Source organism: Cucurbita pepo, chromosome 5, assembly GCF_057944985.1.
Source record: "Cucurbita pepo subsp. pepo isolate OVF chromosome 5, ASM5794498v1, whole genome shotgun sequence".
Lineage (NCBI taxonomy): Eukaryota > Viridiplantae > Streptophyta > Magnoliopsida > Cucurbitales > Cucurbitaceae > Cucurbita > Cucurbita pepo.
In genome coordinates, this window is record NC_141802.1 from 15,379,856 (window position 1) to 15,397,316 (window position 17,461).

Here is a 17,461-nt window from a genome sequence, read left to right on the forward strand (position 1 = left end):
CTTGAATGATTCTACATGCAATCTAAACTACATAGAATTGCAAAGAAACTTAGCCATTGGCTAAAGAAAAGCACAAATGCTTCTTTTAATATATTTTCCAAGTCTTCTTACAAATACAACATACATGGCTTTATATAGCCTCAAAATGAAACTACTAAAGGCATTCCAAGAGTTGTAACATTCATACTTAATGGCCATAATGAGCCATTATGTAAATGTAACCTAAAAAATCTTAAAATACAATAACTCTAAATTACTCTAAATTGTAACCCACCCAAAACTTCATTCTTCTTCAACGTAGCATGAGTTGAAACATCTTTTGATAATTTTGACAACCTTTTCTTCACATCTTCATTGAAGTATATTGTATGATTGATGGCTCTTGGTTCATATCAGCAGCTGTTCTTTGAGACGGAGGAAATTGCATGAGGCTAACTTCCCAGAACAACGTAACCTTCCTCTCCTGTCGGTGGAAGGATAGCGGGCCGGTTCTCCATGCCCCAATAATACTTGGTGGGTAGTTCTCCGTCTCACATCCACTTTTTTTCTACAATTTCTTAATTTCATTTTATTTCTCATTTAACTTTTAAAATCAGTATAAATCACTCGAACCGTTTAATATAAAATTTAAACAATTATTTATTTATTTTTAATTTGGGTTAGAACTCAAAAACAATTATCAAACATATAATATATGTACATCCAAATTTATTTGAATTATATTTGACATCCAAATTAATGACGTAATTCAACTATTCATCACATGATTGAAAAGCCTTTCCTCATCTTTCTCCTCATGATTATACAAGAGTTCGCTAACATCTCTCAATTTTGTTGATTTTCTCTCTTACTGAGTTTACGATTCTTCTTCGTTCACCTTAATACCTTATCCTTTGGATATCGTCGTCTCAAAGCCACCGATTTCATCGTGTGCTCAATCATCCATGAAGGGGTAGTAAGTTCTTGGTTTTGTTCTTAGATTGTTCTCAAATTTAGATTTTTGGTTTGTTTTTCTCTTATTTTTTCTAAGCCTCAACTGCAGAGTCATTCAATTGAAAGTTTATTGTGCTCGCTCCCATGTCTCAATTGTTGCCACTATAACTCTACTATCATTTTACCTTCGCTGCAGGTTTTCTTAATTTATTATAGACCTAGTTTGTTAACCACATTTCTTTTGCATTTATTTAGAAATCATTTTAATTTTTATACAAATTAAAAATTAAAAAAAAAAATGTTTTTAATTGGTTTTAAAAAAATATTTATTAAGCAGATAAAAAACAAGAATACTCATAGGGCGATGTATTTATAACTTTATTGTTAAAAAACTAAAATAATAAAATCTAATCGTTATTTGAAACTCATATACACAAACCTCTAATCACTGTTTAAATTCAAAAAAATACTTAATAAAATAATAAAATAATAAAATCTGTCAGCTGGATCCCACATTGCTAGATTTAAAATCAGATGTAGTGCTTATAAGGTGACTTGAGCCACTAGTGACCGCCGAGCTTGGTAATGCGGGCTTGTAACTCAAATGAGGGCATTAAAGTGGCTGGAGGTTGGCCCAGCCCATCTGGTAGGGCCCATGGGGTAATTAATCTGGTCCGTCCATTCCAAGTAGGGAGTTGGGCTGTTGTTCTTGGGCGAAGGCCCAGGGGCAGCTGCCCTTGAAGATGGAGGAAACCGCGTGAGGCTGGCTTCACAGAGCAGCGTCACCTCTCTCTCCCGTCGGTGGAAGGATAGCGGGCCGGGTCTCCATGGCCCGTTGATACTTGGTGGGTAGTTCTCACCCTGACAACCACTTTTTCATTAATTTTTAAAATCCGTGCAATTCAAACCGTTTGTTTTGGTGACATTATTTTGAGGAAAAAAAAAAAGGAAAAAGGGAAAATAAGCCAAATAAATACCATTAATTCGTCATAGTTTTATATTTGTGTTATATATTTTACTTACAAAATTTGATTTTATTTTATTTAAAAAAAATATATGGAACATATTTTTAAATAATATATATATATATATATATATATTATTATTCGGATGGTATTTGGTATTTAAATAAACTAACGACGTGTACGCCTTATCTAGTACAAGGAGCACTGTTGTACGGCCTGCTTGTCCCCATGCCATGTCGATTCACAATGCACATGAAAAAAGATAACAATAAAAACAATTCAAAGTAGTAGTCACCGTTTAATTCATTAATTGTACACCATGGTGTGAACCTACAAGTTATCGCTAAGGTGGCAGATAAGTCATCTTCACGTCTAGTAAGATAAAATTATAAATAACTAATAAACAATTTATAAATTAAGAATGGATGGAAAAATGTTAGATCCGGGTCTTATCTACATTTTATTCTATAAGATATTCTAAATCGATTTTTTTTTATAGTAAACTGATTGGATTTTGAAATTTTGTAACAAATAAAAAAATGATGGTTGATGTTAAATGTCTTTTTTTTCTTGTTGTTATGTGCAACTCTCACAAGTGACTAAGTTGCTAATGGTAAATTAAACGCCCTTATCCATTATTTGGCCAAAAGTTATATTTATTCATCTTATTTCTTTAATTCGTTTTCTTGTTATTCAGATTACTCCTTTAATATTCTTGTTTGTGTGTTCGAGTGTGCTATCTAATCCCTTACCTTACCTCACTTACCTCACATACCAATTTCACATACCAATTTATTTTTGAGTGTGATTTATATATGTCCAATTGTGAGGGTTGTGACTACACTAATGTGAGGAGGCGGCGCTTGTGAGGTCCAACTTTCTTTGGTAGCATAACACAAGAAAATCTTACATAATATAATGTGTATTTAAGATATTCAATCCATGTACATTATATGCATAAAACAATGAAGAAATCTACAAATAGGAAAGAAATTGATAAACTAGTGCTGATATGGTGTGTGATGAAAAAAAAAAAATAAAAACAAAAAAAACAAAATGAACATAAAGAAGTGGGTTATGAATATTTTGAATTTCGTTTGCCTTGATTGTCTACAGCCTCAAAGATCAAATACATTGTTCTTCATTTCCATCAAAAGCAACAGTGGGATACCAAGTTCTTACAAATCTCTACTCTGATCAAAGATTTAAACCTATACACAGCTGGATATTGATGTAGCAACTTTTGGTAAGGGCAAAATGGAATCTTATTAACGTCTTGAAACTATCACTCGATTCTCTAATGTACACTAAAAATGAAGGTATACTGTCAAATACAACGCGATTGGAACTTGTGTGTAACACTTTCAAAAATGTAGTTTCCGTTCAAGTATATTCAGTACATGCACAAAAATCTCAATACCAACCATCTTAATCTCAATGCCGCCCATCTCAATCTTAATGGCCGAGTTTTAACCACTCGCTTAGCTTTGTTGGGCGCTATATGAGGTCCACTTATCAGGCTGTACCCATTGATGAACTCATTACCTGAATCTGCAAGAGAGTGGAGAATGATTAGGAACAATAAAGCCTTTTGTATTGCAAAATTGTGCTGAACTAATTACCTTGTTCACAAGCAAGTTTACTTGCTCTCTGTACATCTCCTTCAAGTCAACAATATCTGCACGAAGTTCCTCCAGCTGCAACCAAATCAATTTCAGTTATTGGAGGATATTAAATAAAAGTCAGTTACCATTGTATAAAATGGCCATGAGGTGCTCAACATACATTCTGAAGAATCTTTTTTCAGGTTCTAAACAGAGGTAAAGGGTGTAAAGACTGAGCGCTCAACTAGTCAAGACAAACATTTGAGACTTAAGAGATCAAAGATTTGTATCTCATCCACCACACGTGTTATTGAACTCAAAATAGATGCAAGAGGGCAGTTTCCTTATAAATATATTTATGGAAAAGGGAAGACAAGTGGAAAGTGTTATAACCTATTGGCGTTTAGCATTCTTTCAACCAAAGGATTTTAAATTGGATCCTATTCTAATTATGTTTATCTAGGTATTCTATCATGTTAGTATACCTCAGGTTATGTAAATCAAATTGATAGGATAGTGTGATGTAAAATTGGAGGAATAATTGTACGTAACCAATTACAATGTGAATGTCCTTGTGCGGAAAACTCGTCACTAATGATGGATATTCAGTTCATCATGAAAAGATGTCCACCTCCAAATGAAAGCTTAAACTACTGATATGGTATTGATTCTCTAGACAACTAACAAAACAAAAGCTTAACGAATAAAACTCTGGTCCTCAAAGTCATAGAGATTGAACTAGACATTGCCCTTCATTGTTCAATTCCCAAGTGCATATCTTGCACCGGAGTTTTGCCAACCATCTCACCGTGGCAAACATAGCACATTATAAGTGGGATCATGACAAAATCCAGTAACTTTTTTTTTTTTTAAATAACAATAATAAAATCAATCCAACAAAATCACTATCAACCTCAGTACATAAAACTAATATAAATAGAGGGAGGAGCAAGCATTGTGCTTTCCTGCCACACGTCAATCTATTTAGATTTCCACACAGTAAGAAATTTGTCATTACCTCCTCATCACGTTCTCCCATGAGCTCTAACGCAGCAGAGTGCCTTCTCCTCAGTGCTTCAAGTTCTGCTCGTATGCCTGGTAACATACCGGCCTCTGCCCTTAACTTCTCACTCTGTGCATCAATAGACAATCAAATCATATTTGAAGTCAGCGCAAGTGTCCCCAAGCTCAATGGTATAAGAGAATAACATGTGACAAGTCAATACCAACCTGAGAGGTCAGTTTCACTAGCTCCTCAGCAAGAGAGTCACGGATCATTTCAATTGATTTCTGGTCAAATATAAATGAAAATAAAGCTAAGAGTTTGAACTTGGTGGTGGGATGGTGGGTGGGAGTTTGGGGCATTTAATGCATTAAACTTTAACCATAACAACTACAACTTTTCCTATATTAAACACTTGTGATCTGCTCACTGTTGTTGTTGTTGAAGAAGAAATTATTTTTCTTATTACACAAGGAACCCAATAATGATTAAATAGTTGTCAGCCATGTCGTTCAACATAATATCCTGACGAACAAGATAACCAATAGAAAAGGTGGCAGTGTGTTTCTTCATGGTGAGAGAGGTAGTAGACTAATTATTGAGATTAAGTGAGCCACGAATGACCGGTGTAAGGGTCCACACAGAGAACAAAACTTCTACTCTTGCAATTTGTTAACTTGACCAAATGTACGTAACAAAGGTGTGTTGATCTAGTTTGATGAAGATAGACCCACGAGTAGTGCTTGGAGGCCTATGACGATAACAGAGATTGAAGAAGAGTCACAATGGTTATTGTACCCATGGCAGTTTTTGGAGACCCATGAACTTCTGTGGTTGAGACCCACTAAAGTTAAAGTTAGATGGTGACTGAGACCCACTGAGGTTAAAGATAGATGGTTACTAAAACCCTAAAACCCATGGTTGTTTTTTCTGGAAGGTCACTACAGCACAAGAACGAACTTCTGTTTATGGCTACTAGGATTGTGTTTATTATGTAATGACAATCATTGTTACTTCAATGAGACCAAAAATCTTTTTTAACCTAGATTATAACGTAATGGAGAGCAGACTATGAGGTAAGGTGATCTGTATGAACTGAAGAGTTCCAAGGTAAAAGAACAAACCATTCGAGAGACATAAGATGTAAGTTCCCCTTCCTTCTGACGAAGGGCAGCCTCAAAAGAACTAGGATTCATGCTCTTCATATAGTATGGACCCATGGGTATGTCCCCAGTGATTTTTCTATCAGACGAGCCTAAAGATGCTTGAAGAAAATAGCTTTCCTCCATGTTTCCGAGGCTACTGGAACTTGAGAGCTTCCGAGCCAAGTCACCTGCACAACAGTGTAAGACAATGCAACCTAACAAATAATGTCATCAAGCTAAAGATCCATACCATTCTCAAACATCGAATTATGCCTTTTTATGGAACTATTATAAGACGCAGCAGTAGAATGGAGATGAGCTTTCCTCTCCAAATCCATTCTGGCAGTTTTCTCCTTTTCAATCTCCTGTTAAAGAGTAATAAAAGTCCAAGCCTTGAATAAATGATTTATACGACACAATTTATATAGAAACTGAACGACAAATTGAACTCCCACAACAGCTGCCCCCCCAACATTGGCAAAGACATGGAACATACACAAAAAAATAAAAAACATCAACTAAAATATAATTTTGGGAAAAATTGTCACGTAAGCACACATTTCAACAATTAACGAATGTGAAAGAAGTAAAAAGATGCAACTGAAATATCATGCCAGATATTTTAAACTAGTGAAAGTTTGTTGTTTTGGTTTGGGGGCCTATGTCAAATAAACAGATTATTTCCAAGGATTATCCAAGAAGTTTCCAAGAGGGTCAAGTTATTTTGTTGAGTCCACAGATGTGGTGTGACATACAAGTCAGGTAAATCTATGTTCAACTGTGTTGCATGTTGGATTTATGTCCAAGGTGTGTTCATATCCCAGATGTGCACCCAAAATGGAAACTTTCACTTATAGATAAGTCCATACTTCCTAGGTTAAAGCGGTTATGAGCTCATATAAGAACCAAGACCTGCTGCAGCAGTTTCTTATGCCTCAGATACTCTTGCAACTCTTCCTTGTGTTTCCTTCTAAGATCCCGGATTTCTTCTTCAAGTTGAATGGCACGACCCTCTTGAGTGTCAGCTTCCTCTTTTGCTGCAAGATACTCCTGTCTGATTTCAGCTGCTCGCTGTCTCTCCTTTTCGAGTGTTTTGCTTAACTGGGTCTGTTCTGCTCTAAGACATGAAACCTGCAATACAGTTCTGATGTAAGGTAATATTCAAAAGGCAAGGTGGAAAAGGAAAATTATTAGCAATAAGAACCTGCGCCTCAAGAACATTAATTCTAGATAAGGTTTGGGACAGGCGTTCATTTATAGATTGCTCTCTTCCTTCGGCAGCAGCAGATTTGGCTTCTGCTTCCTGTGCATTCATTAAAAATTCAGTAAAGACATGTCTATATACTGTGCAAATGGTATATAGCCCAGAATAAACTCCAAAGCAACCTGAAGTCTGGAGTTAAGAGATCTTTCAACAGAAGCCCACGCTTCTGCCCTTCTAGCAGTTGTTTCCTGTTATCATGACGAGGGGTTCAGACATAAGTCCAATAGACTGAATTTGATGTATAAAGATCATCATAAGATCTCCAAATTCTTCGTAACATGTACTGACCTGTATTGCTTCAATCTGCCTTAGAAGAGGCCTTGTAGACTCTGGGACTTGAGTGATCAACTCCTCACAACGTCGCTCACTTGCCTGTAAAACAATGACCACCAAGATATAAATATAGGAAGCTCACAAGATAATTTCTAGAGTTCTATTTTATCTTTTGCGGCTGCCAGGTCAGGGGATTCAGAAGAACTAAACGATGCACTGAAATAAGAAGTGCCACATACTTGGTAACGCTTTTGAAGGTCCTCAATGTCCCCGCGAAGCATATCTTCTCTAAAGACAGCCTGCAAAGCAAAATCAATAACATAGTCCTCTGACTCCTCAAAGCAGCAAAGTGAGCTTAATTAAGACAGTGCAAACTTTTAGAGGAACAAAAAAATACCTGCTGTTCCTTTCTACTTAAAGTTTGTCTTAATTCTTCAAGTGTCTGAACTAGCATTGTTTCACGATCCTCAGCCTCCCTAAGTCGACTTTCGAGCTCAGATCTGGCTTCACTGTTTGCACGTGCCTCTGCTAAATTTTCAGCCTCCTTGGCAGCAGTTAAGGCAGATGTATAGTACTCTTTCTGGGCTGCTAGTTCTGTTTGGTGCTTTTCTATTGTTTCTTGCAGCAACATCTCGGTTGCAGTTTTGTCCCTCTTGATGCTATCTACTTTATTTTCTTCCACCTAGAATTGAGGAGAAAATGCATCAAAATGACCGCTCCTTACAAATAATAGTTGCAACAGACCATAAATTCTGCAAACATAAAATTCTAAATGGAACCTTTTTTGTCTCCACCATAACACAACGAAAATATCCTAAAAACATACTACAGAAATCTGATAATACAGGTCCAAAGACATTTGTAACATAATTAGTCATCCAAGGAAATCTAGTCCAAAGTCTATCATACATTTCAATTCAGTTACCTGAAGTTTGGTCATTAGTCCCTTCTTCTCTTCTTCAAGCTCTCTGGTCTAGCTCAAGAAACCAATTAAATTATTATTCATCTCAGTAATATAAATTGATTCTAAAAAATCATAGTGAAAGTGAACCTGAGCACACCTGGGCCCTTAATTTCCTAATCTGAGATTCTTGAGCAGCCTGCTTCTTTGAGAGCTCCTCACCTGGTTGGTAGACATATCTTTTATGTCAGATAGGAAGACGAACTTTCTAATAAGACACTTTCACATGCAGTATCCTATTAGGCGCAAATATTTTAAACCAAAAGGACTGTGACCGAGAGAATACAAGATTCAGACAGCAAACATTTTATCCCCCCCCCCCCCCCCCCCCCCCCCCAATACCATCCAACAAAAAGCAACTATACAGATCTCATTTCAGCAGACATTAGAATAATAAAATGCCATTAGATACACATAAAACAAGGCTAAGAAGCTCCTCACCTTCTGCCATAACTTGATTAATTATTTCATCTTTTTCCTTCAAAAGAGAAGCCGCATCACTTTTTTTATTTTGCTCCCTCCTAAGTGTGTCCCTCTCCTTGGTAAGAGCATAAACCTGTAATGTTATGATCCAAAAGCATCTAGAAATCACTGAGGTGATAAATAAAATTTGACCAATTGACCAACCAACAAAACTACTTGTTACAAATAAAATCTTGTTGTTGCATCGGAACATAGAAATGTTGACTAATCTAACTAACATTGAACTTGGTAAAATGAAATGGTTGAATAATTGAAAAATGAGATTATTCAGGAATACACATTGAATGCTAATATTACGCATTGAGTTTATGGTAGTAGATCTATAATAAAAAAATGTGTTTGGGATTGTTGCAGAAGAAATGAAGCAAAAGATACGGTAGAGCTAGGACATAAAATGAATTTGTAGTTGATGATTATACAATTAGAACAATATTGAATTCGCCTCAAATTTAAGTCTAAAATAAGTAAATCCAATTACTAAGGTTCTTTTTTATCTAAAGATATGAGGCTTCTTTTCTTTTGTTTGTTTGGTCACTACCTACAAATTCAAACTATTGATTCATGAGAACTGCAATTTTGCAATTCTTCCGGTTGCTTTTACAGAATTTCCCTCATATATCAGCAAACCATCCTCCATTAATACAACACCAACATTGTTTGATTCTATATTTAAAGCTATGTTTATAGTACCCTCTTCAAGTTCTACTAACTCATCTGTCATTGCTTCATCAAGACCATAAATACAAGCAAGGTTGACGTCTACTTGAAGTACAGTAACGGTATTTATAATTTTTACTTCTCTATTATATTTCTCAATACGTTCACGGATAATATTACTAATTTCATTTGCTTGAATGGTTTTCTGAATATTTCGTAATTCTTATTTTCTTAAAAAAAAAAAAAAAATAATCCCTCCTGTAGAAGGACTAATCAGTTAGTTATTCGCTTCATCATAAAAAATTAATTCACCCATTCCCTTCATTTTCTGAAACAGTTGGAAACTATCCATTAGAAAGCAATTTCAGTAGAACATGTAACATCTACCAAAACTCCATTGATGCTTGGTAGAACTCTAAACTTATGGAGTTGAAACTTCATAAATCAGACCCATTGGACTTGTGTATGGATAACACAAACAAAAGGTCATTACATTGTCAACCTGATTTAACTACTTTGGGAAAAATGAAGAGTAAACTTCTGAAAGATGTAGGAAGTTGGAAAAACAATATAAAAAAGAAATGACAAACCTTCCTTTCAAGAGTTGAGACTCTCTGATGGTATTCCTCTCGCAATGACTCAATTTCCGCATCACTGGACTTTTTCTGTTCCATTAACGACGAACGTGAGTAATTAAACAGATATTTCATCTTCTCTCTACAGCAGGGGTGGGGGGAGGGAAGACTAGTTTTCATTGTGTAAAACACGTGTAACTTTTGTACAGTATACAGTTGCTAGTTAAATGATGAGATGCCAACAAATTAACAAAAAGAATATTCTCAAATGAGGACAAAAATGTCAGAAAAATAAGCACAACCATCGTTTTATAATGGAATTCAAATGACTTTGTTTAAGTGTGCAACTTGAAATGGTAGACCCAACATAATTAGATAATCAAAAACACACAAAAAAAAAAAAAAAAAAAAAAAAAAAAAAGGAAAAGAAGATGAAGAAGAAAACAGAAAAAGGGAAAAGATCTGTAATAAGCCTCCAGAATAATAGACATTAAGTTCAATTGTTGAGATAGTTTTTCCATCCTCGCTTACAAAAGGGTAAAAATGTCAATAACCTGATGTGGAAATACTTACAGAAATAGTTGCAGTTTATAGTTAAACTGGCTGTTGGCTAGTTTGTTAGGAAACGACTAATTAGTTTGTTAGCTGGTTAGTTTACTTGATAATTAGTTATGAGTCGCTGACTTGTGTATAGTATAAATACTAGTGGCCCCCGGTGTAAAAAGGAAAATTTTCCAATTAATAATGAACATTAATTTGATTGGTCAAAGTGATGGCATGAAGGAAAATGCAGAAAATAATTGGAATAAGATCGTGTTAAGTACAAAGTTATATGGGTCAAATGTTAACTTCATTCATTCGTTGATTTGCTAAGAGAGTCCCTAAAGTAAATGGGCTTCCTATCAACCACCACACCTAACTACTCAAAAAGGATAACAACTTAAGATCTTAACTGATTGACATGAAAATATAAAATACCTTTAATTTCTCGATCACAATATTCAAATGCTCATTTTCATTCATCAATTTCTCTATCTCATCAGCCTTTCCCTGCAAGAAATCAGATTTGTTACTTGAGAAGAGAAAGACGCATACAAAGAAAGGAACATTTCCAAAGACCCCGTCTCAGCTAAGGTGCCCTAGACAATCTGATCTTAATTATCTACTGGTCATTCAAATCTAGTCATTTTTCCAATGGCAAGACTAACCATGTAAAAGGCTTTAGGCTCAAAATCTATCTTTTTTGAGAGCCCAACAACATATAGGGTGGGGGATTTGAATCTCTGACCTGGTCAAGAGTATCTTTACCAACAAGGTTCCAGGTAAGGTTTGCCACATTAAGTACCTGAGCTTGTCTTACTGCACCCTGCAATGCTGTTTCCTTTTTTTTCATTTCAGCCTTCACCTTCTCTAGTTCATGCATAGAATCTAAATGAGTAGGTGTATTTTCCTCTGAGCTGAAATCTCGCTCTTTAGCTTCTTTCTCACTACCTTGGGGTTGCTGATTCGTTTCGGTTGCTTTAATTGCTAGATCACTTTCATGAGAATCTGAATTAGAAGTGCGCAGAAAAGCCTCATCAAAAAGAGGTGCATTGGACAATTCACTTGCAGAAACTTCACGAGGACCTTCTTTTACCTCAGTGCTACCAGAATGTATGCTAGAAGTTTCACTACCACCTTCACCCTGATTATCATCAGATGACTCGGATACAGTATGAGGAATCGTTTTTAAGACCTCCTTTTCTTCTGTTTTCAATTTATCAGTAGTCTCAACCTCAATCATTGGTTCATTTATCCTATCTGCTAGCAATATCTGTTCATTACTTCTGTTATGCTCATCAAAAGAACTCAAAGATTGAACCAACAGCTCATTACTTCCTTCATCTTGATATATATCAGTTGCTTCTGACTTGGTATCTAACTCTGGAAATTTGGAAGTTTCCATTTCTGAAAACTCTTTCTGCTGTAAGTTGTGAGTGGAGTCTGAAATTTCTGCAGTGGGTTCAGGACTTTCGACAGACATTCTTGGTGAATCATGATCGGCTTTATCAAGGGATTCTGACATGACATTATTCTGGACAGAAGACCCAAGAACTTCAATAGGAGGGACTGATGATTCAGACTCTGCTTCTCCTTGGCTTTCCTTTTGTACGTCGTCTGGTCTGTCATCATCCTGTTCTGTGGGCACTTCAACTTCTTGAGCACTTGGTTCCCTTAAAGACGAAGGAACTGGCTGCTCAGTTTCAATGCCTTCCTTTTTATTCAAATCATATTGAAGCTGTGAAGAGTCCTGTTTCTCTGATGATTCCCCAACTTCTGTGGGAATTAGTAAAGATTGTGATTCACTTGATGACTCGTCTACTAAACTTTCATCAGTTTTATTCTGCCCAATTAATACCCTGACTGGATCAAAGAGTGTTTTCCCTTCCGTAGCTGATTGCCAGAATCCAGGAGCTACAGGGATATAAAGAGGCATGAAAAGAAATTGGCATTAAACTGGCATTTTACATTTGTAAAGGCATTGACCAACTCCTGAATCTCAAGAATCATGGATTAACACTATGACAGTGCAAGAACAACCAGGAAAACATACCCACAGAATAATATTAAATTTTCTTTGTGGCAATTATATTTGAGAACCAACGTTTCTAATTTTTCCGTTTTGTGCTTGATTCCAAGAAAAATTGTGGCCCCAATTGCACTAGCAGAACAATCGGAAATTGCAAACTGCAGACACTTCCAAATGAAAAACAATATGGAAGGAAAGCATCAATGATTTTATCCAACACTAAGTTCGATAGACAAGGACTCCAGTGTATCGTAATTAAGAAATTTTAATCACATTAACCATTTCATAATCATTTGTCTAAGCAGAAAAATGCCTTTTTCTGCATCCTTCGAGCTTTCCTAGAGATTAAGTATCATAGAAAAAATGTTGGTTCAAATACCAAATAATAATTGGCAACATAATATAAGAGTGTATACTTACCATCGCTGCTGGGCTCCGACTCCGGCTCCTCTTCAAGCCCTAGAGCAGAGTCAAAATTCTTTTCAATATTCTTCACGCTCTCTTGGAGCTTATTTACCGCGCCAGCAAGATCCGGAAAGTTACCCAAAGAAACCTTCCCACTAAACCAAGCCATTTAAGAACAAACGATAGATCTCCAATTCAATCAACTAATGCTAGCGCATAGAGTCCCCAGCTAATGCTGAAAAAAGAACAAACGAGATAGAATTCAATTAACTGAGAAAGCTTGTTGACAAATGTAATAGTAACTACCAAATCAACCAAAATTAGCGGGTAACACTTATTGAAAATTAGAAATATGATACGGTGGGCGGGGGCTTTCGCCAGTGAGCTTCATTTCCATCGAAGACATTAATCAACATTTTCTTCATTGATGACATAATGCAAGAAACGAAAAATTAATACAAGTAGAGGTGTAAGATCCACGCAGAAATGGATCGGAATAGGCAGTGGGAAATTAGAGGAGGAATGGAAATAATTAAATTATGATCCTAATGCAAAACTTATGAGAACCTCGTCATCCACACCGGAAGAGAATCCAATTGGGTATTGATAGGAGCAGTGAATGCCATAACCACATCATGGATTTTCTCTATTGAGCTGCGGACAATGTTGTAGACAATTGTCTTTCAATTCGAAATTTAGAATAGAGAAAGATCGAGACGGTGCGCAGATGAAACGGGGAGTTCAGCGTTGGTTCCGTCGCAGTGAGTAGGTTTTTCACACCGTGGGTTTCGTCATATACACAGATCTCGTTCAGTGCCACCGCCGTCGCACGTTTCTTGCCGGAGAAGAGGCCGTCGCCGTCGCCGCCGCGTGGTGGTTTACCGGGATTAACGAGAGGGCCGGAAGAGGAAAAAAACGGTGAGAGAGGTGAAAGAGAAATAAATAAGGGAAGAAAAGAGAAAAAGGAAGAGAAAAATTATTAATATATTTGAATTTTTAAAAAATTAAAAAAGTACTATTTCACTTTAAAATTTTAAAAAATACTTGTATATGAAAATTTTTATTATTATCTGGACAACATTTTAAAACTATTAAGGTAATCTTGAACTGTATATAGTTGTCAAATAAGAAAATCATGTTCGAGTTATAAGTTAAATGGTCTAGTACATGAATAAGGTTTGATGTCTTATACTAGTAATATTAGTGATACCGTTCACTTTGTAATTGTTATATATGAAGACATGTGTGAGTAGGGATATCCTATGCAATGAATTTGTATAAAACTGAACCACGAAATATTTAATCTCTCCTCATAAATCCATTAATTGAGAACATTAATATTACCTAAGATGACCATATGTGATTTGATTTTAATCTTAAATGAGTGTTCATAAGCATTGTGCTAATTCCTCTAGAGCTGATGAGTGCGGACGCGCATCGTATGATAATGAGTACGAATGCACACAGATGAGGGTGTTCACAGGGATATTAAATTCATTAGCTGCGAGTTGCTTTCAAGTGCGGGAAAGTTATGGGAACATTCATTCGACTGTAAACAAAGACGAAAGAGAAGATCGGCATAGGCTTTCGGAAGACCATGAGGGTGTTCATGAAGCGCATGACACTACAGGGTTCCACTAACCTCCAGACGTCGTTACAGATTAGCTTGACCAGAGGGTTCAGGGGGCGTGCGAGCGCCCTGGGGATTCACACTCGCACATGTGAGTCGTGTGTAGGGAAGCACTACGCATCCAGTTTGTCCGAGAGTGGAGGCCACTCTTATGATGTTTAGAGAGCGTGTGAGCGCCCTAGGGATTCACACTCGCACGTGTGAGTCGTGTGTAGGGAAGTACTACAGATCCAGTTTCTATAGATAAGGCGAAGCGTCCTTGGCTCTTCAATCGCTGCTCATGGAATTCATACATATTGATATTCATTTTCTTGCTTGCACCTACCAGAAGGAGGAGAGTTCCAACTAGCCTACTTAGTATATATCACAGTTGACATGACTCCGTACCGACGCCTTTGCCAGGATATAGATTTTCTATTTCGAATTTTTATGGTACGGAAACTAAAAGACTGTGTCGGAGAGTGGAGGTCACCCTTATGATGTTTAGAGATAGGTCCCTAAATCATAGATGAGCCTGAGACGTTAGTGGTGACTCTGGATATGATGTTTAGAGATAGATCCCTAAATCATAGATGAGCATGAGATGTTAGTGGTGACTCTGGATATGTGAAAATTTAGGGTACGTGTTACGGTCCAGGCCCATCGCGCAGATATTGTCCTATTTGGACTTTCCCTCAAGGCTTTAAAACGCGTCTGCTAGGAAGAGGTTTCCACACCCTTATAAAGGCTTAGGCCCACCGCAGATATTGTCCTCTTTTGTCCTATTTGAACTTTCCCTCAAAGCTTTAAAACACGTCTACTAAAAGGAGGTTTCCACACCCTTATGAAGGCTCAGGCCCACCGCAGATATTGTCTTCTTTGGACTTTCCCTCAAGGCTTTAAAACGCGTCTACTAGGAAGAGGTTTCCATACCCTTATAAAGGCCCAGGCCCACCGCGGACTTTCCCTCAAGGCTTTAAAATGCATCTACTAGTAAGAGGTTTTCACACCCTTATAAAGGCCTAGGCCCACCACGGACTTTCCCTCAAGGCTTTAAAACGCGTCCTCTTTGGACTTTCCCTCAAGGCTTTTCCCTAAAACGCGTCCTCTTTGGACTTTCCCTCAAGGCTTTTCCCTAAAACGCATCTACTAGAAAGAGGTTTCCACACCCTTATAAAGGGTGTTTCAACCAACGTGAGACATCACAATCCACCTCCCTTTAGGGACCGCACAGATATTGTCCTCTTAGGGCTTCCCCTCAAGGCTTTAAAACGCGTCTACTAAGGAGAGGTTTCCACACCCTTATAAAGGGGTGTTTCGTTCTCCTCCCCAACCAATGTGGGACATCACAATCCACCCCCCTTTGGGCCCAATGTCCTTACCGGCGCACCGTGGGAGAGGTTTCCACACCCTTATAAAGGGTGTTTCGTTCTCCTCTCCAACCAATGTGGGACATCACACATTTAATACAACTCCGCTTGCGTCTTCCTTCATATCATATCATTTATCTTATCTTGCATGTATATGTCGGGATTGTAGTTCATGCTAGTTCATCGTTTTGCATTCATTCATGTCACACATATATCATATCATAACATTTCCATGATTTCAGATATAAAAATCACCCTATGCACATATCATAACTTTTTCATATTTCCAACATAACAATTCTGATTGTGTACATGTCATACCGTATCCTATATCACAATAGTTATATAATATAACCTGTGTATGCCTTCCACATATCACACCATAGCATATCGTATCACAATATATCATAACAATTTATCACATATATCGTACCATAACATATATCATATCATTCTCATATCATATTACAACATATATATATATATATATCCGTCGTTCACTTGTCATATCATAATCATATCATTTCGTAAACACTTCATAGTGATATCATTTCCTAAACTTGTCATAGTCTCATCGTCCTTATACACCTCATAGTCGTATCATTTCATGAACATACCTTAGTCATATCTTTTCCTAAACGTATCATAACCATTTCGTTTTATCCATATATCATACTCATATCGTTTTCTATACATAGCCTAACCATATCGTTTTGTCAATCTATTATATCCATATCATTTTCCATACATAACCTAACCAAATCGATTCATGAACATATCTTAGTCATATCATTACATTACGTTTATCGCATACTTCTCGTATCCTATTTCAAACATATCATTGAACACATCATATGTAAGAGTTATCATACCATTCACATATTACATATACATATCATATCATATCATAGTTATATCGATTCATAAACAATTCACACATCAAATAAATAATATGCAAAACTACGGGGCGTTCCAACACACAACATCACATATAACCATGCTGATATGGTCATCTACTTGAGCTTAGGCTGGTGTCACCAATTTATTCGTAATGAAAGTTTGGTTTTGTCCTTTGTATCCAAGTCAACCTATATGAATCTATGACATCAATTTCACGTTCAATTTTCTAAATTACAATGGTCCATGTGTTAAACTTCATGTGAGCATTAAAGAATTTGTATGAGTAGAGTCTTGAAACGTTATAAGATCTATATACAATTATATTTTTATTAAGATCTCATTTTCTAATATTATTGTTATAGGGAAGATATCATTTTTGTTATATGAAAGATTTTGATGGAAATTTTGATGCACGTTACAACAAACAAAGCGGCATCGATCTGGCCTTGTGAGGGTCAAAACAGATGAGTGTCATAATGCGATTGAGGAGGACGATGCATCAACCAACACTCCCTATTATGTGTACGTTGAAGAGAGGCGAGACATATGAAAGATAGGGAGACCGAGTAGACACCAGTGTTAGAGATGGCTTGTTGAAGGGTTAGGTAGGGTCCATGTCATAACCTCAAAATTCGAGGTTCCAGAGAAAATTTGGGCATGCAGTTCTGAGTCAAGTCCGTCCATTTGAAAAATGAAAGCTCGCAAAATATGGTGTCAATTGGACACCGGACGACGCTCCGCGACA

At 36.7% G+C, this 17,461-nt stretch overlaps 1 protein-coding gene and 1 non-coding gene across 4 annotated transcripts; one reads left to right on the forward strand and one right to left on the reverse strand.

The window, feature by feature from the left end:
* Positions 1 to 1,505: 1,505 nt before the first annotated feature.
* LOC147792699 (signal recognition particle RNA) lies at positions 1,506 to 1,809 on the forward strand. The gene has a single exon (XR_015421274.1).
* A 1,160-nt stretch (positions 1,810 to 2,969) lies between these two features.
* Positions 2,970 to 13,774, reverse strand: LOC111795375 (golgin candidate 5). Of its 3 annotated transcripts, none has more exons than XM_023677757.2 (20): positions 13,405 to 13,773; positions 12,853 to 13,072; positions 11,209 to 12,317; positions 10,842 to 10,913; positions 9,879 to 9,953; positions 8,590 to 8,704; positions 8,249 to 8,310; positions 8,113 to 8,160; positions 7,585 to 7,869; positions 7,427 to 7,486; positions 7,203 to 7,286; positions 7,037 to 7,102; positions 6,855 to 6,953; positions 6,563 to 6,781; positions 5,901 to 6,015; positions 5,630 to 5,838; positions 4,733 to 4,792; positions 4,521 to 4,634; positions 3,521 to 3,595; positions 2,970 to 3,449 (listed from the first exon to the last, which is right to left on the reverse strand). In XM_023677757.2, the coding sequence occupies exons 2-20, from the start codon at positions 13,004 to 13,006 to the stop codon at positions 3,414 to 3,416; spliced, it is 3,057 nt and encodes a 1,018-aa protein (XP_023533525.2). In that variant the 5' UTR covers positions 13,007 to 13,072; positions 13,405 to 13,773; the 3' UTR covers positions 2,970 to 3,413. The 3 variants fall into 3 exon arrangements, with proteins under 3 accessions (XP_023533525.2, XP_023533524.2, XP_086980285.1); XM_023677756.2 differs by having other exon boundaries at positions 11,152 to 12,317; positions 13,405 to 13,769; XM_087124159.1 differs by lacking the exons at positions 2,970 to 3,449; positions 3,521 to 3,595; positions 4,521 to 4,634; positions 4,733 to 4,792; positions 5,630 to 5,838 and having other exon boundaries at positions 6,520 to 6,781; positions 11,152 to 12,317; positions 13,405 to 13,774.
* Positions 13,775 to 17,461: the final 3,687 nt, after the last annotated feature.

What these genes read in the sequence shown, in the direction of transcription:
- LOC111795375 (XM_023677756.2), bottom strand. Translation starts at nt 13,006, where the DNA reads ATGGCTTGGTTTAGTGGGAAGGTTTCTTTGGGTAACTTTCCGGATCTT. An exon ending in GTCGGAGCCCAGCAGCGATG is followed by an intron (nt 12,318 to 12,852) that starts GTAAGTATACAC and finishes ATATCCCTGTAG; the next exon opens with CTCCTGGATTCTGGCAATCA. An exon ending in TTGTGATCGAGAAATTAAAG is followed by an intron (nt 9,954 to 10,841) that starts GTATTTTATATT and finishes TTAATGGAACAG; the next exon opens with AAAAAGTCCAGTGATGCGGA.